This window comes from Podarcis liolepis (genome assembly GCF_965112155.1).
Source record: "Podarcis liolepis genome assembly, chromosome: 1".
In the NCBI taxonomy this organism is placed as follows: Eukaryota; Metazoa; Chordata; class Lepidosauria; order Squamata; family Lacertidae; genus Podarcis; species Podarcis liolepis.
The window spans coordinates 96,705,767-96,730,279 of NC_139554.1; the positions used below are offsets into that span (position 1 = coordinate 96,705,767).

Here is a 24,513-nt window from a genome sequence, read left to right on the forward strand (position 1 = left end):
GATGGTTAAGGGCTAAATTGGTGCATTTCTCTCTGTATTAACCACTAATACAGTTTGGGGAACAATCATTAATTTTTATTGGTCAAACACTGTCAAATGCAATTTTACGTTCCAAACCTTGAACTAAGAAAGTACAAAACTTTAAAATGCCAAAGATGTAGGTAGAGATGTGTCTGCATGTATAATGTTGCCTTTCTCAACATTTATCTGCCATGATAACTCCAGTATCTAGCCTTAGAAAAAGCTAGGTGATTGGTTTAGGACAATCCCACTAAAAGTCAACCTATTAGTTTATTAAGATGCATGATTAATCAGTTTGATGAACTACAATTAACTACACATCTGAATTATTTGAGCTTCATAATTTCACAAAAAAATTGGTAATATCAGATCCATACTTTAAAGCTACAGATTTTCTTTTTATTTGACTTCTTTCCTTGGCTTGCTTTGCTGTTCTCTGAAAAGAAGAGAATAGTTAGATAAAATGCATTTCATATCAACATATACTGTACAGAGAAACTGGTACTGATTACAGCATCTTGATTAGACTGCAAAAGTGGTAACTTTTAAAATGGTCTAACATATATTGTCTACCTGAATTACAGAATTGCATTGCATCTAAAGTAAATAACCTTCAGAGCGCAGTTACCTGCTTGGCAAATGAGAGAATTTGCCAACTTTTAAGAATTAAGGAAATGCAAAAGAATACCTGGTAGAGAAATTGACTACAGGGCAAAGAATAAATAGGTCTAAGGATAATGTTTGACCAAACTGCTGGAGGCAGTGGAAGACAGGAAGTGCCTGGCATGCTCTGGTCCATGGGGTCACGAACAGTCGGACATGACTAAACAACAACAACATGCATAATGTTGAAGGGTTGTGTCAGAGTATTCTGTACTCACCTCCTTGTGGCAAACCGTACACAATGTTTGAAGATTTTCCAGGGAACACTGTCCTCCTCCACCATAAACTGGCTTTATATGATCCACTTGCCAGAACTGACCTTCAGTTGGGTTCTGTATAATTTCATTTAACTGCAATTAGATAGGACATTAGATAAGCTACTAAGCCTTTACCAATTAGGAACGAGCTTGTACATACCTTTCTACCTCCTCTCATGATTTGGCTTAATCCAGGCATAGGCAAACTCAGCCTGTCATATGTTTTGCGAGTACAATTCCCATCATCCCTGACCACTGGTCCTGTTAGCTAGGGATGATGGGAGTTGTAGTCCCAAAACATCTGGAGGGCCGAGTTTGCCTATGCCTCGTGTTAAGGTACCAAGGGGTTGCTCAAGAGCAAGTAGGCAAATGCCTCCCTGCTCGGCTGTGAAGCCTTGCTTTTGATGCCAAAATAAACTTTCTCTGCAGAGCGCCACTCTCCCGTGGCTGGCTCATTCACTGGCAGAATCTGTGAGTGGGCGGTCCTTAAACCTTCCCCAGCAGAGTAGTTTCTTGACGCCCAATCTGCGCCTCCCCTCTCAGTGCGGAAGTCTACTGCACAGGGAGGGCATGGGTAACAGAGGACCTCTCTCCTCCCCGCTTTGCCCAGGCAAGGTGTCCTGGCACCACCTCGCCTCCTCCGAGCCCTGAAGCTCCTCTCCACTGGAGGCGTGGTTACTCTCCTCCGCTGAGGAGGTGCTGCTTCCCATGATCTTTGGGGGTTCTCTGTAATCCATCTGGCTTTTCCTCTCTCGCCCCTGAGCCGATGGCAGTTCCCTGACACCTGGCTTAATCAAACACTTACTGGTTAGTCAAACCAATCTGCCATAACATCCAAACAACAATTACAATCCTAGTTGAAGGAATCACAAAAACTACAGTTTGCTAGTTCAGATCTAATGCCAAACTGTGGTTCTGTTAATCTAAAGCCATGAGGAAAAATGATGGCGCATAGACACACACAGCTTGTTCACAATCCTCCAGAAGATCTGAACATGGACTTCGAAATGTAGCTAGTACACACATCTCCTCACTACCAGATTATCAACATGTATTGGGGGGGGGGGGGAATCCTACCCCAACTCTTGGTTCTATGAACATGAAATAGGGTCTCATCTAACCAAAGTTGTTCAAAATGTTAATGGTTTTAGATACATATGTAAAAAGCAAAAGGTAAATAAATATACATGTGATGGCTATTGGACCAGGTCTGTTGTTCTTAGATAAGAGAAGAGGAAGTTGACAAGTTATAATGAAGCAAGTGTTAAGATCAAGTGATACTCTTTAACACCTTTTGAAATTTAGCCTTTTAGGTTCTTGGAAATAGTGTTAAACCACAGTTTAAACAATTCTAACAACAAACTGTGTCTTCACAGTGTAGTTTGCTGGCAGAATACAGGTGACAGGCTGGGTTTGCGTGCTGATAGTTGGACTATGCAAATACTGGCTTTGAAAGGCTTCAAGAGCCATAAGCCTTCATCTTCTAAAGGAGGAGGTGATTTTATAACATAACATGCTCACAAACTTAACTTTTTCTTGCAGAAAGTGAGGCTCAGCACTGAATGCAAGTCTCCCTTTTGGCAGGAATCTTTACAGCTATGGCTTAAGATTCTTCCTTTGAAGTTGAATCACTTGATGTTATATCTGAGTTGACTGACAAGGTGGGTGATCCCACCCACCTGTTCAAAGTAGCCTGGATCCAGTTCCCTATTCCTGATTGGTAACTGACTAAATCCAACAGCACATTTTACCTGAGCTAAAGGAAGCTTGGACATCCAGGAGCTCTCCAGAAGATTTTTACGGTGATTCTTTGGGGCATCTCTGACACAAAGGTAGAGTTCCTGGGCATTCAGACAACACTTCTGACAAACCCCATGTTCTATCTCAAATACTTTAGTTCTCAAGTAGCTATGGCTAGTGCGAAATAAGAAGTTATCTTGACACTTATGAGAACAAAACCGTGTGTCACAGGCAGTTGAGGTGGACTTCTGGTCAATCTGGACTGCTGGCATTTGGCAGCTAAGACAAAGTGGATTTCCTTCATTATCTACAGCTTGCAAGTAGCCTTTGCCTAAGGTGGGCTCCTCAACAGAATCAGCCTGACTAGAGTCTGATATGAGGACTGGGCAGTTCCCATCTTCTGAAGCCAACCTAAAGATAAAACAGGTCAGTTATTTTGGTGAAGAACAATTTCCCCATTTTGTTTATTTATTTTAAAGAATTTGTAACCCACCATTAAGTTTCCAGGGCACCTTCCATAATTAAACTTCAATTATACAATATAAGGGGGTGGGGAAGAAGTCGAAGAAGCTTAACATAACCAGAGTTAAAAGCCTGGGAAAATAAAAAGGTCACCTTGCACTGAAGACATAAAAAATGCTGCCAGGTAAGTCTCTCTGGTAATGCTCAGGCATTACAAGCAAGAATGTGCTCTCTCAGTTGCCACCTGCTTCATCTTAAGATAGGGAAGTTAACCAGAGGCTCTTGGAAGGTGACAAATGTACAGGCACATATAGGTGTAGGCATTCCTTCAGGTCCACATTGTGTATGCTTTGAAGGTAAGCATCAGCACTTCAGAAACAGACCAGGAATCAATAGAGTTCTTTAAGCACCAGCAAGCATAAGGGTCAAAACTCTGGGATGTATCCAGTCTCATATAGTAACTCCAATTAATGCATGAAAGTGTTAGGACCATAGAGTAAGCTGTCCTGCTAGGTCACACCCACTCACCTTGGGAGCAAGGGCTATCAAACTCTCTGATCTCTCACTTTACACCATGTGAACCCTACCAGTAAGGATGTCTGGGCTGGTTGCTCCAAGCCTAGACCATGTGGCTTTAGCAAGACAGCTTTGTGTTTCTGTACAAACAATTTAGAAACATTTACACCTTGGAACTAACCTAGCCTATCTTTTCTTGCTGCTGTACGGAAGAGCACATGAATCTAACCTTCGAGAAGTTTGTAAGTAAACCATCTTTTAACTTGCCAAACGTGGTCTCTTTCTAAGCTAAGGGAAGTAGGAACTTGAACCTTTAAAATATCCCCTTCTAATAGCTTGTATTTCCATGCTTTGCTGCATGTTTTGTGATTTTAAATCCCTGCTGGGGCTCTATCACTAAAGAGTTCTAGCCCCAACATGGATCATAGGCACACAAGGAATTCTCTTTTTATTATGCCACTAAAGTATTTTCCTTTTAACCAAAATACTAATTAAAACCACCAACAACTCTGTAGTAGGATGTCTGCTTTGGATGCACAAACTCCCAGATTCAATCCCTGGCATCTTCAGGTAGGGCTGGAGGAGACTTCTCTATCCGAAGTGCTAGAGAGCTGCTGCCAGTCAATGTCAAAATTACTGGCCAAGAGGACCAATTACCTGTCTCGGCATAAGCAGTTTTCTATGTCCTTCATGATACGCTCCTGGCAAACAATCCCAGTTATTAACTTTGCTGCTGTCTTTCTTACCAATTGCAATTGCTGGGCTGTCTTCAAAGACAGCTCCATTAACAACACATTGCAGTAATTTAGCCTGGAGGTTACCAGGGCATAGATAACCATCACAAAGCTCTCTGTCTAGGAGGGGCCACAGTGACTGTACTCAGCTGCAGAAAGATGCTTCAAGTTACAGATGCCACTGGAACTTCAAGTAATAGCTAGGTCTATAAGCACCCTCATGTTGCGGACATCTATTTTAAGAGGAGCACAGTGCCATTCAGAACACCACCACCCTGAACAGATGAACCACCCACCAAAAGTACAGTGGTACCTCGGGTTAAGTACTTCATTTGTTCCGGAGGTCTGTTCTTAACCTGAAACTGTTCTTAACCTGAAGCACCACTTTAGCTAATGGGGCCTCCCACTGCCGCCGTAGCGCGATTTCTGTTCTCATCCTGAAGGAAAGTTCTTAACCCGAGGTACTATTTCTGGGTTAGTGGAGTCTGTAACCTGAAGCATATGTAACCCGAGGTACCACTGTACTTCCATTTTGTTTGGATTCAGCTTCAATTTATTGGTCCTCATCCTACACTAAAGGGCTCATTTAACTTTTCCACCGCTTCATTTGCAAAGACAACTACCATCATCCCTGGTCGTTGGTGACGCTCACTGGGGCTAATGGCAGTTGTAATGGGAAACTACTTTAATGTTAGATAAAGATCAGTTTTGATTAACAAAGGTGCCCAGCTGTCAAGAACTAACAGTTTGAAAATGAGGGACATGGGGCTTTCTCCAATGTTGCCATTTCTTTTGCACATTCGACCAGAGCAAAGGAACGTCCTCTAGCCTGCATCCCCCCCAATGCACTCCAAAAAAGCTGTATGGAGAGCCTCTAGATCAAGGATAGGGGAGGAAGTCTCACTGCATTAGCAGATGCAACCTACTGAAATCTGTGTTACCTTGCATACTTGAAACTTACTTTGTAGAATTGCTGTCCTTTTCCCCAGCAGAGGCAGTGTGGGCATTTAAGGCAACTGGGGTTTTTTTAGGAACTATACGAACACTGCCCCCAGTACTGTCAGCCTTCTTTAGTGAAGCTTTTGCTACATCCTCTTTTGTTATGTACCTAGAAACATGGGAAACATTTCTTTTTTAGTCTGTGGGTCAATGCAAAACACTGAGATGCAGAATTCTTGAGGAAATGTCCACCTCAAGGTAATCCCTGTTTTCCACATGCAATCTGGAAAACTATCATTTCCAGCAGCTTTCTCTGTTCTATTTAAAATAAGATCCATTATTACATTGATATGAAAACTATCGTCAGGGTGATGAATTGCTTAATTTTCTATTGTAATAACATAGGGATTCATGAGTTCTGAATCCTTTGGCACTGTTTTTGCTAAACCTATTTCTCTCACTGTTCCCCACATTTTATCATGCAAAATCATGAAGAGCCTACTATATCAAACCAACACAGTTAAAACTAGCTTGTAATTTAAATCATGTTTGCATCATTAAGGTGATTTATTTCCCATCCCTCTACTGGAGTGAAAAAGAGGCTGTTAGCACACACCGTTTGGTACTGCTGAGCTTGGCTTGTTGTTTTGACAACAGCTCTTCAGCAGCAAGAATGGGGCTAGAAAATAGCTGGCCACTTTTCCTGATAATTCTCTGCTTCATGGCTGTTAGACCACTCCATTCTCTTACAAACCTCAGTATCTGGAAGAGAAAATACAAAACATAATAAAGTCTGATACCTGTAAGCTCTTGCTCTTTGAGAGTTCTTCACACACTGTATTCCAGAAGACATATTTAATGCTGGCTGGCAATATAGTTTTAAAAGTATCTTTATGGAGCATAAATATAAGAAAATACACAGAGAATGCATACAAGACAACTCACAAAAGTACAGACCCATACTAGTGTGATGCTTGAGACTGAATGTTATCTACAAACTTCTCTAAATTAGGAGTGTATAGGGCATGCAGCAGAAACAAAGTTTTGCCAAATCCTCCCCTTGCTCTAGTCCTTCCCCTGCCCACCTCCCTAATATTCTCAAGAGGGTCTATTCTCCAGTCTCTGAGTAGCTGGAAGTGCAGAATGTGCCTAGAACAGTGGGAGTTTAGAACACTGACTCCCCACCCCACCCCACCATGGCCCTGTTTTGTACTCATCTTGATGCGTTTTCCTGACTGGAATGTGTTAACTGTTTAAAACCAAAATGAACAGGAACAAAAGTTAATTCTTAATGTTATTTGTATGTACCTTGTGAAGTCTTACTGCTTTATTTTTAAACCCTTTCTCTACCCATTATATTGCAGTGCTAAAGTATTATTTTTCTAAAAAAATGACTGATGACTGACAACAGAATAGAGTTCCTAATTCTGCAGATGGGCAATTTAATTATGCACTTGAGTATATGCACAGACAGGGGAAGTGTGATATTCCTCCCCCCCAAGAAACACATTCCACTAAAAAAAGCAATTAAGATCTGTATATGCCTAGCTAATAATTGAAAACCTGACACCAAGGCAGAACATTTTGTTACTTAAATGGAAAACTGCAAGCATACACCCTGGGCATTATTTATAACTGCAGCAATTGATCTTACCAATGAACGGTTCTGTTTTTGCTGAAAGCATGCTGGTAAATCTTCCCAGTTATCCAATTTTATATCCAGCGGAATGAAGTTACAATTCAGGGGCTCCCCATCCTAGATGGATCAAATAAATGTTTTTAAGTCTCTTAAATCAGGAAGGCATTTGGTTATCTGAAGGTTTCAAGGAAGTTGGTGATTTTCCTACCATAAATTTATCTCCAGTTACTAATCAGAACTGCTTCTTACAATAAACCAACAACAAAATTCATGGACTTATCATTTGCCTCACTGCAGTTGCACTGCCAACATTCTAGTTTGCTGATACCTTAGCCCTGAGGAGTAGAAATGTTTATGAACCATCCCATGACATCAAAGATGATGAGACAATGACAGATGGTCCTACAGCATAAGACTATTTTAACCTACTCTAGGATGTACTGATAATTTTTCATTTCTACAGAAAAGAAGCCTACTTTAAACCACATTAAATATATTACACTGAGAGAGAAGAACCCAACAACAGGCCATGAACAAACAAGTTATTTGTAGTGTGTTTTCCCCATTGTTAGGGCAGAAGCTCCCTATACAACAGTGAATGCAATGACTTGGATCCAACAGGGACCAGCATGACCGCAAAGGCAATTTTGCTTTCATGGGATATGTCCCCAATTTCTGCCAATCCTCTCCTCTCATGGTGTCCCCTTTGATTTCTGCCAAATCCCTCTTCCTATAAAACACAACTCAAAACTGCATTCAAAAGAATATGGTAAAGTTTTTGCTGGTTTGATGCCTTGATTATTTGCAGGTGAGGGGTGTGTTACTTCACGACTTCCCCTTGCTTCATGACAAATTCCCCAGGCTTACAACTTGTCATGGAGCAAGGGGAAGCCGTGAAGCAACACATCCCACTCCTGCAAATAAACAAGGCATCAAACCAGCAAAGACTTTACCGTGTTCTTCTGAATGCAGTTTTGAGTTGTGTTTTATAGCAAATACTGCCAATCCCCCTTCCTGTCACAACTTCCCATGCTGCATCCCTTTTCAGAGGGTCCTTCAGTCCTTAGGAATGTCTTTTGGGAGAGAACAGCAGGCTACAGAAGGGAGAAAACGACAGGAACCATTGCATAATCTTCCAGGTTGGATTGAAGCAAACAACAGCAGCAGCACCCTACCACTGTGTAGACGTGAATTCTGTCTGTGTTCCTACTTGCACAGAACCTCAGGCCAGAATATGCTGGGAATGATTCCGAGTCTTCTGTATGCTCTATAAATAAAGGTGAAATGACTTTCATCAAAACTCATTCCCCTTTCTTCTCCTTAGGGCAGATTAGACAATATAGCACAGGCATGCTCTACCCAATGAGCAGGAAAGCTCTCACTCCTCCACCACCACCAGTTTGTGTCAAGCTTACGTTTTTATGAACCAGCATTGCAATCTCGTGGCATAATCGCTTTTGTGTAAGACAGTTGTGCCAAACAGAAGTGTGACATGAAACACTGGCATAGCAGAGTCTCGAGGCAACTTGTGCCAGGTCCAAGTCTCAGCAGTGGCCTTTGGGAGTGAGGGTGTGGGCAAACAGACCCTTGATTGGTTTCTATATTAAACAGCAGAGTGTTTCATGGCACATTTTTGTAACTTTGTCTCACTTTGCTAAACGTAAGTAAGCTTTACTTGTTTACAAAAATTTTCCTTAAAGAAGCACATATTAAAAACGTTGTTCATAACATGCCCAAATTGCTAGAACACAAACCACACTTCTGCAAAGAACCCCCAAATCTACTGGGAGCAACTGCTTCACCATCTCTGAACTCTCACAAGGCTTTTTTCATGTGCAAAATTATTTGTGATCTCAGAGATGTATATATAAGACATATTTTTTACACACACACACACACACACACACACACACACACACACACACACACACTGGGTGGCATTCAACATACTGAAATTAATGGATTTAACTTAGTCATCTTTATCAATATCACTGGGTCTACTCTGAACAAAACTTAGTTGAATACCCCCCTTTGATCACCACTTCTGGGGCTCCTGCAAATATTCTGCATGTACTGATCCCCCTGAGAGTGGGAATACACAATAAAATGTTAGTTGATACACAGAATGACATGCTCACCACAAGGTAGCTATGCTCCAGAAGGAAATCAGTTTTCCTTACCCACTCTGAGCTCTTGCTCACAACAGTTAGATTGCTCCTTTATGTCTTCCTTCGTTCCACTGGACATCCCAGTCAGTGGTTGCTCTAGGATACTTCTCCGGCAACTTTTATGGGCTGTCCCTCCTGCATCATTAAGGTTTATAATCTCTCGGGCTGCGCTTTCTTCCCCAGTCCCCGGAGAAACAGAATTGCTGATCTGGCTTTCGTTCTTTATACCTATACATGTTTAAAAAACAAACACCACAAAAACAGTAGTCAACCCTCCCTTACACACAGGTAGACAGGTAACAGCAAAGCCTACAGCACTTTCCTAGCAAAGTCCACTAGTTAGCTCTTAAAAGAAGAGTTGCCAACACAACCAATTATATAGACAATTCTCCATAGAGAAGGCCATAGCTTGTGCCTGCTGACTCTTTACCTCCTAGTACAGAGTAGCATTAGACAGGATGATGCTATACAGCTACCCAATGCAGAAAAAACTTTTATGTCTGGCTGCTGCTGCATGATTGGCAACTCACTGCATAGGCTTCATGAACAGCAACCTTGGCTTTGATCCTAATGTGTGCGAAACAAGCTTCATTCCTGAAATGAAGACCTTCTCCCCTCTTTCCCACTGTTAGTCCATCAGAAACCTGCTCCAGTGTATTTGAGGCCCTCAAGAGAAGAATTAGATATGGGAGATGCTATGGGATAAGGGCAGCAGCAGGAAGAGGGAGACTGGGAGCCACCATGAAGTCTTCTTGTACAGGCTGAAATGCTTTTCTGCCTGTGCAGGCAGGGGAGAGCTTTGGATCCAAGCCCTTATACTGAAAAACACATTCAATCTGGGGGACAGAGAATTCTGCAGCTGCAACAGTAAAGTGTGGTAGATTTGACAGTCCTGTTTGGGAGGTTCAAACAGAGGTAGAGGTAGGAAGGCAATGAGCTTCTCTGTGTACAAGGTGGACATATGGCAAACAACATGCAGATAAAATCCAAACTTAAAAAAATGAACAAAACCTTATATAAATTTAATTTTGGATTTAGGGATGTTAGGTATCCTTTATAAATATAAAATGACATATATCCTTTCAAAGTCGATTTCCAATAAAATGACCCATCTTATAATAAGGTAATTAAGTGAGATAGCTACAGTGCATTGTATGACCAAGAATAGTAATAAAATACACGTGTTTCATGGACTTGTGGAAAGAAGTGTTATTTCCTGAAGAGGGCTGGGAAAAGTAAGGTGCCAAGGAAATTGAATTTCTACTACAAAGCATTACATTTACACCATGGTAATATCAGAGGCACCCATTGCCACTGAATGTATGGCACGTTATAATTTATAGGCAAAGTGAAGATTTTGGAAGCTTTTTCTGAAAATTTTAAGACAAATAGTCACAAGTTTTCCCTCAAATACTTCATATTTTTAAGCATCCTTTCGTGCCATTTTTAAAAATGGCTTTTTTTAAAAAAAGAAAGGAGATCTTAATTGAAGCACAGGGGCTTACTTACTGTTCTTTCTCCGAGGAGATTCACACATTTCACAATAAGGCAGCAGTGAATTATTACTGAAAGTGCAGAGGCTGCAGCGCCAGGTTGCCTCAGAAGGGCATCCTTTGCTTGAATTAGGTAACGGTGTGCCAAAACCTTCTTGTGTGGTTTCTTCTGTAACGGGAAGGTTTGTTTTTCCAAATGAAGAGTTCCTTCTTTTCTCAGGAGAGCTCTTTGGAGTCGATGGCGGTAAAGCTCTTGGTCTCTTTGCTTCTCTACAAAGCAATTCCTTCTCAACAAGTTCCTCAGAGTCCAAAGAACCACCATTTGCCTGGTCCTTCTCAGTGGAGGCTTGAGAAGAAGCTGGACTGAAGTCTGAAGCCTTATCGCAAGATGGAGTTTTTCGCTTTTTTTCAGCATTTGGTTTTGGTGAAAGGAAGGCACGAATATCATGCTGCTTTTCCTTTTCAAACTAGGGCAGATGATAAAACAGCCATTACATCTCTTTCATTGCAAACTATTGTCTCATTCTTCCATTTCTTAATTTATTAACCTTTCCAACTGAAGCGTTTCCCCAACAGGTGGTCTTTTAATACAGCAAATTTTAAGAGGAAAAACTTGACATATCAAGAAAATTATTAGGACCAATATTCCAATCGGGTGGATTCTAGACTAGTTCCTAACCTATTGTTGTGTTTATTATTTCTGGCAAGCTGTCAGTGCAACACTCAAAAAAGTTTATGTTCTGTCTTGCTAAGATATGGCTTCCCATGAAAGACACATTATCAGGTATGCGTTAAATGAATTAATTTAGTTTATGAATTTTAATTTTATTAATTTGATTCATTCTACTGAGAAAGTCGGATGCTACATGGGAGATCAGCAAGGTTCAACACCAGTTTCAACTGCTGCAGTGAAGCCAATGGTTGAAGCCTGGTGTCATGATAAAATCATGGGATTGGCGTGGTATTCAACTACATTTTACTCATAGCAGCCACGCAGAAATCAATAAACATAAGTTAGGCCCATTAAGGTCAATGGGTCTACTCTGAGTAAAACTTATTGCAAAGGCAGAAAAGCTTTTTCAGTCCAACGACAGCATTATGCTGGGGGTCCATGCCAGTGGTAGATGGGAGCAAATTTGTTTACTCGCCAAGGGAGCTGGTGTACAGCTTCCGTGTCATGTGGCCAGCATGACTAAGCCGCTTCTGGCGAACCAGAGCAGCGCACAGAAACGCCGTTTACCTTCCCGCCAGAGTGGTACCTATTTATCTACTTGCACTTTGACATGCTTTTGAACTGCTAGGTTGGCAGGAGCAGGACCGAGCAATGGGAGCTCACCCTGTTGCGGGGATTCGAACCGCCGACCTTCTGATCGGCAAGCCCTAGGCTCTGTGGTTTAGACCACAGCACCACCTGCATCTTTTTGTACTTACGTGAGTGAATAAAACTTCATTCTTTATCTCATTTAGATTTTCATTTGGGATCCATGCTTCAGCAAAATTCAAGAAATTCCACTTCTCTTTGTCACCTTCTTGTGCCTGCAGTTTTTCTTTCTTGCCATTTAGTGCAGTCCCAGTAACATTGGCCTGCAGGCAGAAAGATTAAAAACGGTTTCACACTTGACAACATAACTTCATCCCATGCTTGTCTAGGGTGGTGCATAGGGTTGGGGCATAGTAGTTTTGGGGTCCAGAAGCTATTCTTTCCTACACCAAACCAATGAACTTGCTAAGCCTCTTCTAATGCCAGAGCAGGGGCAGCAGTAGGCACCCCCTTTGTCTCAGAAGCAAAATCGATTCTACTTCTGGATGGAAAAAAGCAATTGAGAAACTATCTGTTCCATCAGGCAGGAGAGGAAAAAAACTGAGGGGACTGAGCCTGCCTCCCAGAGTCCTTTGCTCTCCTGCCTCTGTCACGTGACGAGGGTTGCTACCCAACCCATTCGGTTCATCATCAACCGCCTAAAATAAGCAATTACATTTCCAAAGGTGAAGATTCCAACCAGACTGCATGCCCTATGCCCCCTGGTTATGTGAACTAAATAAATTATAACATGTCTTAAAATAAATAGTATTTTATTACCGTATTTTTCGCTCTATAACACGCACCTGACCATAACACGCACATCGTTTTTAGAGGAGGAAAACAAGGGAAAAAATATTCTGAATGAAACAGTGGACGTATCATTTTTGTGCTTCATGCTGTGGCCACAGACATGTGATCTGATGGTGAATTTGAGGTGACCCAATGCAAAGATCCTGAGGATCCATGTGGATCCATGCTTTGTAACCACGTTTTTGCACCATTGCAGCCCCAGGCAACAGTGGGTGCGTGATTTTTTTTGGGGGGGGGGACAGGCTGTAGCCATGGACATGCTATGTGCTCTGATGGTGAATTTTGGCTGACCCAATGCAAAGATCCTGAGGATCCATGTGGATCCATGCTTTGTAACCACGTTTTTGCACCATTGCAGCCCCAGGCAACAATGGGTGTGTGATTTTGGGGGGGCAGGCTGTAGCCATGGACATGCTGTGTGCTCTGATGGTGAATTTGGAGTGACCCAATGCAAAGATCCTGAGGATCCATGTGGATCCATGCTTTGTAACCACATTTTAAGTGGGGAGGGAAGGAAAAACACAGAAGGCTAAGAAAAACACAGAAGGAGAGGGCTATAACGTGAGGAAAGGAAGGCAAAAGTTTCCCCCCACCCACCCACCCAAGCCAGCCAGCGTGCGCTCTCTCTCTCTCTCTCTCTCCCTCCCACCAGCATGACAGAAGAAAGCATTTTAACTGCATTAAGAACTATTTAGCAGCGAAACCTAAGCTTTGCCATCCCTTAAGAGGTACAGACACTGTAATCTTCCAGATCGCATGAATTTACAGGCAAAACACTGTTTAAGGATTTCATCCTTTTAAATGGAAGAAAGCATATTTGAATGCTGTGTGTCTCCAAAAACAAAAAGTAGGAAGTCAAATCAGAATTTTAAGCCGAACCTGTAATCTCTCTTCCCTTCACATACATTGTTCCCTCCGGAGCAGGGACAGGATAGAGCGACGCTCTGCTCTCCTCTCTACTTGCCTGGAGGGGAGGGGCTTTCCCTGCTCTTTGTTCGGACGCTCTGCTTTCCTCTCTACTTGCCTGGAGGGGAGGGGCTTTCCCTGCTCTTTGTTCGGACGCTCTGCTTTCCTCTCTACTTGCCTGGAGGGGAGGGGCTTTCCCTGCTCTTTGTTCCGTTTGAGCAAACACAGTAACGAAACAGAGCAGGGTGGGCAGTAAGACCCTGAGGCAGAATGCAGGAAAGCAACAGCTTTCTCTCTCACGGAGCTCCCTTCTCCCTGAAGCGCGGTTTGATTTTTGCCTCATTTTTCGGCTCCAGGGACCACACATTCGCTCCATAACACGCACAGACATTTCCCCTTCCTTTTTAGGAGCAAAAATCTGCGTGTTATAGAGCGAAAAATACGGTATTTACTACTATCTATCTTACTGCCATTGGCCATGTTTGCTTGGGGGCGACGGGCGTTGCCCATGGCCAAGTAGTTGAGCAACATCTGGAGGGTCAAAGGTTCCCCACACCTGCTTTAAGTTTACCTGAGGGAATCCTGTTGTGGATTTCTCTGCCATCTGAAGTACAGGGCAGATGGCTACAAGGCTGACAGCCTTCCCAGTATTTATGGCACTCTGTACACAAGAAGGACTAGCAGGTCTAGCTCACGTTCCAGGTTTTAGAAGGCTTCCAGACACTGTGCTTTAGAAGTCCTTCTGTCAGCCATAAACAGATCAAAGGGGAGCACAGGCTATATATAATATCTGTTGCTGACTTGTTGAAACGGGCTTTTGTAAAGTGAATTTTAGAAAGCGTCACTGGCTATGTCTTTTAGTGGTGATATTTATATGGTGGTTTTAAAACTGAACCACTTCAGAAGTATATGCATAGAAGCAAGGTATAAATAGGTAAAAAATGAGAAGCAAAATTTCATTTAAACTTATTGTGTGTACTGGTACCTCTAAGAAGTGTCATGTGTCTTCTCTGCCTTCTCTGCTGAGTCAGGTTTACGGATACAAAACTACTTGTCAGTCTTATATTCTTCTTAATGGTTCAGTTCATCTTGTTTTCAAATTCACCTTTTAGTCATCAAAGCTAGATTTTTGGCTTTACTTTCCACATGCTACCCAATATATTTAGACCTAAAATGGTTTTGAGGAAGTTTTAGCTTTGGTACTAATGCTTTATAAACACACAAACTTTATTAACAGGACATTTTCAACTGTCTTACCTGTTTGTTTGTTTTTTAAAAACCTGCTTAAAAAATACACACAAACTCTGTTTAATTCTGTACCCAAAGGAATATTAAATTCTATCGTTTATTGACCTTTTCTTCAGATACAGAGTCATGCCTCCTCCCAAGAACCAAAAGTCATATGAAGTGACTAGGGAAGGAGGAATTAGGGTAGGGGACAATCTAGAAAATAGGGTTGTTAGGTGTAAGTGCACTCACAATGTAAGGAAGGTACTATAGTCGGTATCTTAGAGCCGTGCTTTGGACAGTGAGGTCTGCCGATGTTTAAGTGCGAAAACATACCTTGCGATTCAACATTCCCCACATAAGAGGGTCCAGCGTCCCATTTGCGATAAGGTAATGGATATTCACAGAACTGCACTGTCCAATCCGATGCGCCCTGTCTTCGGCTTGCTTTATGTGTCCAGGGTCCCAGTATAGTTCAGCAAAAACCACATGAGTGGCAGCAGTAAAGGTTAATCCCTACAAATAAAGACAAAAATGAAGGCTCCAGCTTGGAAAGCAGAGTCGACTAAAGGGAAAGGCATTTAATGCTTTTGCCAGAGAGTCCTCACGTAATGCCTTGGGCTCAGAAGGCTCAGTTAAGTCTGAAAATGGTTAGCCAACATGGTTTAAGGAATTGTGACAAATTGCATTTCCAGTTACTGCTGGCGCCCACTGCCTGCCTGGGTTTAGGAACTCCCAACTTGGGGCCCACCTCCCACCTTGCAGTCCTCCCTTCCAGGAAAACCTTGCCACAGCCTGACACTAAGGTCTCTTTAAGTTTCAGGCAGATCATATGGAAGGAAAGGCGTAACTTTCTCCCACCCTTGCTTACTCTCCTGCCATCTCCCACCGCTTTCGGACTCACCCTTTCCCTGCAAATGCTAAACCATCACTGTTTGGGCTCACTGACATCTCACTTCTCATCCCTCCTCTGAACTTCTTCCTTCTCCTCTTAACAGCCTTCAGTAGTAATCATGGATTTTTCTTTTGTTCTACCTTATCAATAAAACCGGCTTCTTATCTCGGTTGCTCCATCCTGAGTACCTTATGCAGGCACCCTGCTACTTAGACTGACGTCCTTAAGTTAAGCATGTATCTTTTTTTGTAAATGCACTCGTTTCTGGGCCAGCTGTGCCAGACTCACAGCGGCCTGTCAGCTGGCACAAGAGAGCCAGGGCCACAGCAGGGACAGTCCCTCTTATGCTTGAGCTAAATTCCCCTCAGTCATGTGGGTTCCATAAGGGTTTATTTCCCTGAACACAGAAAATTAGTTCGCAGACATGTGTCCTAAACAAGTGTGGGGACAATGCATTTGTACTTTTATTGTGGTGGCAGCCATGTTACAGCAAACTACTGTCCACCGCAGAGACCAAGCTGGGAAAAGCAAACAAGCTGTTGGGAACTATATAACCATTTCATTAAATATAGGCCTGAATGCTGAAACTGACTTTTGAGGGAACAGAATAGTAATGTTCGTGTATTTCCCATACCGTATCTTAAAATTCTTATGTCTATTGGTATATACTGAAGAGCAAGTCATGAGATGCTACATTTAAGGAACTCCTTTGACCTATGCTGATGGAGTGAGAAACGACACCATAACAAAACATAGGAATGGGTTATTGTTCAGGGTTAGGCCATGGGAGAAACTGGTTAACTTTTTCCTTAGTTATACCGATTTGCTACATTAATTGCTGCAGGATCACAACCCCCCCCCCAACTGTTGCGTAACATCAGCATAATGGCCAGAGGTGATATTACTGTACAACTCTACATGGTGCTTTAATTCAGCAGTTTCATCTGGAATTTCTCACACACAAAGTGGTCTCTGTGACACCTTTCAATTCACTGACCAAGCTCTTTGCCTTACAGTGTGCCCCATACGGTTTTTAAAAAAGAAGTCAGTGGCAATACAGATTAACAGTTCAAATGCCATAAGCAGTAACTCACAAGTTGTATCCTGTATATTGTTAGTCCTTACCTGGCCAGCAGCCAGAATGCTCAAAATGGCCACCCTAGTATCTGGGTCCTTCTGAAACTGATTGACAAGGCTGATTCTTTCTGCTGAAGGTACGCTTCCATCTATTCGAATATATCGAGCCTGTGAAGTAAGAAAACCAAAGCATTACCCGAAGTTAAAGGAAACCCTTTTCTTTGCATATGAACAACCAATATACGACAAAGACTTTTAAAAAAGCAAGCATTCTTTTAAAGCAAGCACCAAAAAGAATGCATACTGGTTTAGAGCTTGATAGTAAGATCCTTAAAAAGCAGTGGAAGAAAATAAGCCACGCTTACCTTGCTTTCTATCACTGCCTCTGTACATGCCTGAAGCATGCTTAAGTGATGAGCAAAGACTAGAAACTTCAGTTTGTCATTCTGAAGCAGCATTTTGATGTAATCCTGTACTGCTCCTGCCTAAAACATACAAAGAACCTTGGAATTTTGTTGTAATAAAACAGTTAAAAGGATAAAACAAAGTAATTTGTGTTGATGTAAAAGAGAAAACTATATTAGCATACATGGTTAATTTCCTCTCTCGGTTTGAACAATATCCATTATCGGAAGTGTGCCAAGCAAACAAAAAGCCAATCTATGCACCATGTTATCTTACAGATATATCTTACTGGCACATCATCATCATCATCATCATCATCATCATCATCATCATTAGTGTAGATCCACTAAGGGCTGTATCTGAAGGCAGACTGTGAGAATGGAAAGACACTTCTGCTTGTGCAAAGGGGATAACTATTTCTGCCTGACCTTCAGGATTGGTTTTGTGGGAATCATGCACGCCAACTCCTGGGGGCCAAGCCTCCCTCAATGGGCTCCCTCAATGTTTTGAGCGGGCCAGGACCCTCTACTGTTCAAAGCAAATGCAGAGCGACATCAGGACGTCGTGCAATGTTGCGTGTGTGACATCAGGACATTGTGTTGGGTCCCCTCTATGTTTTTTTTTAGAAGACGGCGTTTCTATTGGGGATAATGAGAGCTGAAGCACAGAGGAGGACTGTAAGTGAGCCACTACTACAGTTCTCTGGAATCAGCACAAAGTGTTATTACTACAAGTACACTGTGTTACTTACTGCCTGCCCCTTAAACAGCAGTCAGGAACGCAACTTGGCACTGAAAATAAATTTGCAGCTAAAGACAGTGCCAAGTGAGATAATTAAAACATGAACACTATCTGCTAAGTTGAAAGACAAAGTTAAAAGTGTGGCCTTGTCTTATCTAAAGCCTGAACCTGTATTCTAAAATTAGAGACAAGAGTTTATCTTCAGTGTAACTGGATACTGCTCATTAATTCAGAGATACTTTACGGCAATAGGTAGGAACCAAAGTCCTTCTGTTCTCAGATGCGTGTGTGACCCAGTGTAGGCTTCCATGAATGGAAGTGGGGAAAGGTGGGAGAGAGGGGTTTGACTGTTTTTGCTAATAGCTCCTGCAGCCCTTCATTTGGGGGGAAACCCTGAAACAGCGTGGGAGGTGGTGCACAGCCTGCAGGGAAAATCTGCAAAATGATCTTGCACTTCCATTTGCAGAAGAATGATGCATCTGAGCCCCTTCCAAAAATGGAAGGGATTCTGTTCACCAAAGGGTGTCTTTGGATCCCGCACACTATTCAAAACCATACTTCTTTCACTCTGAGGGACTCATTCCCTCATGGGCCAGTGGCAAGCAAGGCCAGAGGCAAAAGCTGGCCAGAGCAATGGACGCAAACCTTTCTGCTGTACAGTGGGCTACACTGCAGCCTCACAGAAGCCAGACTTCTCTATACAGGCAAGTGAGAGGCTCTCTCACCATTCCAGGACACATTCCAGACAACGAAAGTACAAAGGGAGGGTGCAAAGCACAGCTGGTGAGGAGTGGGGCCTAGAGAGAGCTCTGAGGGACAGACAGAGATGGCTGGAGGGTCAAATTTGGGCCCTGGGCCTGAGGTTCACCCCCCATGCCTGCCATGATAGTTTGATATAAGACAAAATATAGTGACAGAAAAATAACTTTATACTGGGCTGCTATAATTTTCAGGAACATACAGGAAGAGACAATTTAACAAACGGACTGACAAATTTGTATATATAGGAAAAGGCAGTACAATTCTTTAAAGAAATGTTTAAAATGGCAAGACATGTCAAGATTACCTTGGCAATGGCAGTCTGCTTGAACATGCTTGTAATTAGGCTCATCACCTGGAAAAAGTCACTTTCCGCAGAATCTAAATTTGAAGCTCTCATTAATTTCTCCCACTCTTCAAAGCTAGCATTTAATTCCTGTACAGGAGGGAATGGCAATATTTAGAGGCAAAAAATGTGAAAGGGCAAAACAATTACTGTTTCTCTGAATCATGCCCTACTTTTGCTACCGAGAAGAAAAGAGAAAAACAACAGTCCCTAAAGATGCCAGCTTCTTCACAGAGGAATGCTAGTGCAGAGGTAGGTCAGTCGCATGTTGCTGCCAAGAATAGAAGCCTAAGACAAGCTCGGGACAAAAATATCAAAATAAAAAGAATTTACAGCTCATTCTGTTTCAGTCATATATCAATGGCTAAAAACACCCCTTCTTCAAGGCTCAAAAAGAACTGAAAGCTGGTGAAGAAATCAAAAACAGTGAAGCACATTGATCTCAGGGCTATACTTTTACAGCACCTTGCTTTAATGCCTTTGCAAATATAACGAAACATTTCACTGTTGTGCTTATTAATTCGGTGCAACTTACTGTGCTACTTATTTAAGATATAGCAATTGTCATTGTTTCAGACCATTACTCATAATGCTATTTTAAATGAATAAACTCTGACTTTAGTAGTTGTTGGCACCAAGTGAGAAGACCATGAATTCTCCTTCTGCCGTGTCTCAAAGTACCTTTGAAATTACCTAGTGGCATTCTTGGTTCTTAAAATGTGTTGAAAGCTGCACTGAGCATGCATCAGGTCCTTGTGGCAGTATTCAACTAAGTTGTTGTTGTTTTTGTTGTTGTTGTGTGTGGAACAAGGTCTGCTTGCACAGAAGGACTTTCCCGCCCTCTCTTCCCTCCTCCACAGGCACCTAAATCTGCTCTGTGGGGTAGAAGGAACCCCCAGAACAGGTGCAGTGGGAGGGGGGAGGCGGGCATGGAGAGAACTCCCATTATGTAAGTGGATCTCAGTCCTCATGTACATTTCCCACTTTGCCCTGCACTGGACGCTACCCATGGTTATCAGGAGAGTGCCCATTACTACTAAATCTTACACAAAGTTCATACTGGGACTTAACTGTGTATAAAAGTATGCTTTCCAACTTGCTAAAGTATTCAAACAAAAGTTCCAGGCAGGAAGAGAGTGTTCTCCTAGAATTATGGCAATAAATGCAAAACAAGATTTCTAAACCCTTTTTTAATAAATAACTGAATATCACCACTAGCAAAAAGTGATACTGTTTTCATAGGAGTTATTGGTTACTGCTTCTTTCAGTAACCGCTGAAAGAGAGGTTAAAACGCTACTTCTAAAAGGTACTGTTAAGTTCCTGAAGAGTTCAGCTGTACTAAGTTTTATTAAAGTTGTCAGGGAGACACTGAAATCATTGAGTTATATACTTGGGCGAACCTATTTTTTTAACCACACAGGCTGAGGTTCTTGAATAGGGTTGCACTGAATAGAACTGCTAAAAAAATGTAGTCAAGTCACACGACGAGAGTTTTCAGAGGGAGGTAATTCTGTGTGTATACTACACACAACACTTAAAACCATAAAAATGAATCACCACCACCACACAGCTAATAGTACACTGGTTTACCGTAGAAGCAGTTTGGGGAAGATCAAAAGAAATCCGTTGTCTGATTTTAGGTGGCAACTGAGTTAAAACTTCATTTTTCAGACGCCTAATCATTATATCACTTAGCAAATGGTGCAGTTGATCTAAATTTGAAGCTCCTCTGCAGTCCCACTGTCGTCTTTTACCAAAGAATCTGGAGCAATTAAAGAGCAGTGAAAAATAGGACACTTAATTTAAATCAACATTAGTTAGCATTTGATTTTACAAAGAAGCAGCACACAAGTCTATTTGATCAGCATTCCACACCTCTGCAAAAAGAGCAAACCATATAAAGGGGTATCTCGGTGATCTGTTGCAGCCACAATGTTGCTGATCTCTTAATCAAGTTGCAGAAACACAAAATATAGTAGTAATAATTATTTATTATTTATACCCCAGCCACTCTGGGCGACTCCCAACAGATTAAAAACACGATAAAACATAAAAAAACTTCCCTAAACATGCTGAACCAAATTCCTTCATAAATTAGGTAACAAAATGATAGTATGACGTTTGAAACAAATTATGTGTTCCTTTTTGTGTGTGGATTCAGTTCTTGTAGCAAAGCCAAAGCTGGTTCAAGAAAAGAGGGTTCAACTAATTGGTCCTGTCAGTGGAAGCCCTGAGCAAAAACTTCCTCTTGTGCAACAGGGCCTTCCCTGCCCTCCACCCCGCCCCAACAAATTGGCCCTAACAGGATTGGAAGAGCATGTTTGGGTGGGCGGGAGGAGTCATTCTGTGTGGCAAGCCAAAATGCACTCATGGAGTTTCTCAGTCCTGTCATAAGCAAAACATTCCTCATAATAATAATAATAATATTTATACCCCGCCCTCCCCGTCCAGAGCTGGGCTCAGGGCAGCTAACACCAGTAAAATTGCAATAGAAACATAATTTGGGGGGGGGGCAATTTAAAATACAGCTTAAAATGCAATCTCATTTTAAAAGTAGCCCATAGATCAAAACCGTAAGGGGAGGGAAGACATAAGGGTCAGACTGAGTCCAAACCAAAGACCAAGCGGAACAGCTTTGTCTTGCAGGCCCTGCAGAAAGATGTCAAGGGCCGCAGCACCCTAGTCTCTTGTGACAGAGCTTTCCACCAAGTCGGGGCCAGTACTGAAAAGGCCCTGGCCCTAGTGGTGACCAATCTAACCACCTTGCGACTTGGGACCTCCAAGGTGTTGTCATTTGTGGACCTTAAGGTCCTCTGTGGGGCATACCAGGAGAGGTGGTCCCGTAGGTATGTGGGTCCTAGGTCGCATAGGGCTTTAAAGGTCAAAACCAGCACCTTAAACAGCCTCACAAGGGGACCCCCCCAATGTGAGACTCAGCATGAAGAAACATGGGGAAAGATTTGGTGTGCATGCAAAAAAAACCTTGAGCTTATAATGCATCCTAACCCAGAAAATGGTGAGCTATTACTTCCCTGTTCAGGGAAGTTTTTAATGTGTGATTTTACTGTATTTTTGGTTTCTGTGGAAGCCGCCCAGAGTGGCTGGGAGACCCAGCCAGATGGGTGGGGTACAAATAATGAATAATAATAATAATAATAATAATAATAATTCCCCTTACTTGTAAGATTACTGCACCACCCATTAACAACAAGCCATCTGGACAGTTCATAAATAAAATCTTGGGATAGTATTCAAAGTAGTGCTAAGGAGACACAAAGATTTTTGCTTGCCAGATGGAACTATCTCCCTTCTCCTCCCCTCCTACTGTTCTGGTTTCAGAATGGATTTGGGGGAAGTTCAGGGGCCATGTGGTGGTGGTGGTGGTGGGGAACACTGATGCACTAGTGAGAGTCCTTTCGCTGGCTTCTGCTCACACAATGGGTTAGTTGAATCCAGCCCATGAAGAATAAATATAGAACACAGACATGAAATCTTAAACCACAGCTCAGCCCAATTTCTTGCAGTTAGAAAGGGGAGAAGACGAGGAAAGGGGGAGAGGCAGAAGGAGAGAAAAGCGGTTTGCCCAATCAACCAAGTTACATAGTCCCTGAAAGTTTACTTCTTGAAGATTTAGAGCCTCTACAGAAAAAGGTTGTCCATCACAATCTCAAGCAATTAAATCAGTAAAATGATCAAGAGGGGAAAAACAAACATCAATAGGGAAGTAAAAGTTGCTGAAATACTAGTACCTGAAATGTGCGTCGCAATACTTTTTTGCATATTCAGGCCATGTGCCAAATTTTCGTGGGCAAATCGCTTCAAGTTGCATGAAAAGCTGTAAAAACCATCGTAAGCGGACTTTATTAAGATGACCATTTCCTCAAAATCTGAAAAACACTCATTCTGCTTCTATGTGCATAACCATTCCGAAAATTGCATCACAGTCATGGGCAACTTCCAAGTAGCCCCTCTGACATCACCAGCACAAAATTAGATGCCTTGTCCTGGCTACAGCTGCATAGTCTAGGAATTGTCTATCAGCTTATACCAAATGGTTGTTTTTTTTTCAAATTCAATAAAATGGCTTCTTTGTTTTATCACCTTACTGCTTATGTAGTCTTAAATGCTTCCTACCACAGCAATATTCCACCATTTCTCTACTGAGAGGGAATTATGCTCATCTACTCCAGCCCAAGTGTTGCCTACCAAGTGTATCCAAAAATGTGCTCTGCATAATCCTTATGGTAAGCAGTACAAAAAATGTATTAAACTATAGAATAATTTGAATTACACTGTACAATATAAAGGAAGAAACTATGTATATTTTATTTGTATTTATAATGCATATTTTATATTATTTTGTAAACTGCTTAGAGGTTTTGATGATTAAGTGCTCTCTCTCTAGATATATAATGTTAAATAAAATTATTTCACTTTTATGCCCAGTTCAGATGTCATAGCAAGTCAGGAATGTGCTTTGGATGCCTGTGTTACCTCCCCTTCCTTTTTTTCCAATTTCTTGTCCCCTCTGCCTGGTTTGGTTTGTGGCCCCTACAGTTTGCCGAGTCATCCTAATCAGACTAACTACGGATGCTGCAAACCATATAATTGGAAAGCAGACACCATGGCAACTTAGGGTTACCATAAAGTGAGATAAGGAACCCAGTATGAGGGGAAGAGACACACGCTCAAAGTATATTCCCAGTGGCCTAGCATGGCTTGGCTGTGATATGTGAACCAGGCATCACATAGTGATATTCAGAACCTCTTCAGGTCTTCCCAACGCAGGAGTTCCAGTGAGGAGAATGGCCCGAGTGGCATTCTGTACAATAGGTAGCAAAATGTTGCTGCGAGATGCATTTCTGGATTTCATGTAGTGTGATTCATCAACTACCACCACTTTGAAATTCTGTTTGTACAGAGCTTCTGTTAAAGTCTTTGCATCTGAAGTTAGCAAGCCATAACCCAGAACAGTGACTTTGCTCGTAGGTATTCTCCTAGGAAAAAGGAGAGAGCAAAACATACATTCATCAAGTTATAAATGGATTGCTGTAAAGGTAAGTGGCAAACTAGCTCAATTCTGTTAATTTATATTTATCTAGCTTGTGTTTACTCTGCTGGATACAGCACAGAAGTTTTAGGTTGCCAAAAGAAGACTCGCAAAATATGCAATAGAATTTAAAACAGCTCTTGTTTTGTACTTCAATTAACCCCGGCGTGTTTTGCTTTCAAAAATGTTTGAGCATTTGAAAGTATTTTATTTATATTAATTAATTCAGAAAAAGAAACATCAGAGAAAGTTGAGGTACTTCACTCATAATATAGAGGATAATAGTAGATACTGAACCAATAGCTGTCACAAGTAAAGGAAGTAAAGCTGTGCTTATGGATATTCAAACACACAGAAATTG

General features: G+C 41.9%; 1 protein-coding gene across 5 annotated transcripts in view; it reads right to left on the minus strand.

Moving 5' to 3' along the window:
- Window positions 1-53: 53 nt before the first annotated feature.
- ZRANB3 (zinc finger RANBP2-type containing 3) overlaps window positions 54-24,513 on the minus strand; it is a 41,628-nt gene continuing 17,168 nt past the window's right edge. For all 5 annotated transcript variants that reach the window (XM_083488778.1, XM_083488779.1, XM_083488775.1 and 2 more), the window contains exons 5-21: window positions 23,868-24,099; window positions 22,852-22,937; window positions 20,693-20,864; window positions 19,063-19,191; window positions 17,216-17,335; window positions 16,899-17,018; window positions 15,215-15,394; window positions 12,064-12,216; window positions 10,649-11,099; window positions 9,152-9,367; window positions 8,147-8,238; window positions 6,987-7,088; window positions 5,949-6,094; window positions 5,355-5,501; window positions 2,693-3,092; window positions 903-1,034; window positions 54-457 (exon numbers count right to left, since the gene is read on the minus strand). In XM_083488778.1, the coding sequence (XP_083344904.1) occupies window positions 359-457; window positions 903-1,034; window positions 2,693-3,092; window positions 5,355-5,501; window positions 5,949-6,094; window positions 6,987-7,088; window positions 8,147-8,238; window positions 9,152-9,367; window positions 10,649-11,099; window positions 12,064-12,216; window positions 15,215-15,394; window positions 16,899-17,018; window positions 17,216-17,335; window positions 19,063-19,191; window positions 20,693-20,864; window positions 22,852-22,937; window positions 23,868-24,099 (2,977 nt within the window). In that variant the 3' untranslated portion in view covers window positions 54-358. The remainder of the gene's footprint in view (window positions 458-902; window positions 1,035-2,692; window positions 3,093-5,354; window positions 5,502-5,948; window positions 6,095-6,986; window positions 7,089-8,146; window positions 8,239-9,151; window positions 9,368-10,648; window positions 11,100-12,063; window positions 12,217-15,214; window positions 15,395-16,898; window positions 17,019-17,215; window positions 17,336-19,062; window positions 19,192-20,692; window positions 20,865-22,851; window positions 22,938-23,867; window positions 24,100-24,513) is intronic.